General features: G+C 36.8%; 1 protein-coding gene across 1 annotated transcript; it reads right to left on the minus strand.

The window, feature by feature from the left end:
• Nucleotides 1-250: 250 nt before the first annotated feature.
• Nucleotides 251-1,561, minus strand: LOC145127339 (uncharacterized). Its single transcript, XM_079062555.1, has 3 exons — nucleotides 934-1,561; nucleotides 671-861; nucleotides 251-259 (listed from the first exon to the last, which is right to left on the minus strand). Exons 1-3 carry the CDS (start codon nucleotides 1,559-1,561, stop codon nucleotides 251-253), a joined length of 828 nt encoding a protein of 275 aa, XP_078918681.1.
• Nucleotides 1,562-1,770: the final 209 nt, after the last annotated feature.

The following is a 1,770-nucleotide window of genomic DNA, read 5'->3' on the forward strand; positions in this document are numbered from 1 at the left end:
CATACCACATATGTGGTGGGTGGCACATCAGCACCACATTTCACTACCACTAACATGGGATACCTACCACTAACACACCACTCCATATCATTATTTTTAATTTTTTTAATTCAAAAATACAATAAAATTACATTTTTTTTAATTCAAAAATACAATAAAATTACATTTTTTATAAATAAAAAGCATTCATTTTTTTTAACTATTTTTTCATTAATTATAAAAATAAAATAACAACTTCAAACTACATTATTCAGTTAATCTAGAAAAAAAAACATTACATTAATTAAAAAAACAAACAAACATACATATAAAAATCCTAATCGTCGTTCATGCTACGTTGGTACAAATGTTCCGCGACATCTTCTCGAAGATTAAAACACGTTTCACTGTTATGAATTTCAACAACTCGCTCTCAAAAAGCATTTGTTCCGGGTACGAACTCCTCAATTGGAACGACAACGTCGTTCGGATCATACGTGCAAATCGCTCGACCTTCATATTCAATAATCATATTATGCATTATAATACATGCTAGGACCATTCGTTTAATTCTTTCTTTATCCCAGAGTCATGTAGCATATTTCACTACATGTCATGTCTGATTAAGGACTCCAAATGCCCTCTCGATATCCTTTCTCGCCGATTCCTGTTTTTTTGTAAAAAATTTTGCCTTTTCACTTCGAGGAACCGAGTATGCCTTCATCAATGTAGAATAATCCGGGTATATCCCATCACCAAGGTAGTAATCGTATTTGTACGTGTGCCCGTTCACCGTGAACGTCATATCAGGTGCTTTGCCGGTCCAAATATCGTTGAAAAGTATAGACTGGCCAAGAACATTAAGGTCGTTGTTAGACCCCGCTACTCCAAAAAAGGCATGTCATATCCACAAATTTTGAGATGCAACAACTTCTAGGATGATAGTTGGTTCACCTATATCTCCTCGAGTGAACTGACCACGCCATGCAGTTAAACATTTTTCCCAAGCCACATGCGTACAATCTAGACTGCCTAGCATACCCGGAAATCCACGCCTCTCTTCATGAGCCGAATATAATCTCTCAATATCACGTTGAGTAGGTTTGCGCAAATATTCTTCGTGAAAAACCTCATAAACACATGCAGAAAACCAATCTACACATTCAACTGCGGTCCTCTCGGATACTTTCAAGTATTCGTCAGATGCATCAAATGCTATACTGTATCCCAAATACCTAAGAGCAGCCGCACATTTTTGTATACTACTAAAACCCATTCTTCCTCTAGCGTCGGGTTTTTGTTTGAAAAAACCATAACGAGATTCTAAAGCATTACTAATACGTAAAAATATAGCCTTATTCAGACGGAAACGACGTTCGAACGAGTCGTCATTATAAAGACAATTATCGGCAAAGTAATCACGTACCAATAAGTCGTGTGTGGCTTGGTGATCACGATTGACGACCGCCCTTGTACGAACTGCATTCGAACTTTCTTCGTCGTGAATGTGTTGCACAACGTTGAAGAATGTCTCGACGAATTCTACGTCGTCATCCGAGTCAAAACTTTTTAAAAATTCCATATGTATTGTGGAATCCATGTGTATGTGTTTTGTGGTTTTAGAGAATATAATGAGGTGTAAGTTTTGGTATAATAGAAGGTTTATTTATATTTAGTGAATTGAGTTTGAAAAAAAAAGGAAACGGCCAAAATAGCCTTTCAACGGCCAAAAAACCCAACAACCAATCACATTGTTCGTTTGAATCCGTCGTCGGGAGCACGAAGAAGCAC

The sequence above is a fragment of the Lactuca virosa genome, chromosome 7 (assembly GCF_052849685.1).
Source record: "Lactuca virosa cultivar CGN04683 chromosome 7, Lactuca_virosa_CGN04683_v6, whole genome shotgun sequence".
NCBI lineage: Eukaryota > Viridiplantae > Streptophyta > Magnoliopsida > Asterales > Asteraceae > Lactuca > Lactuca virosa.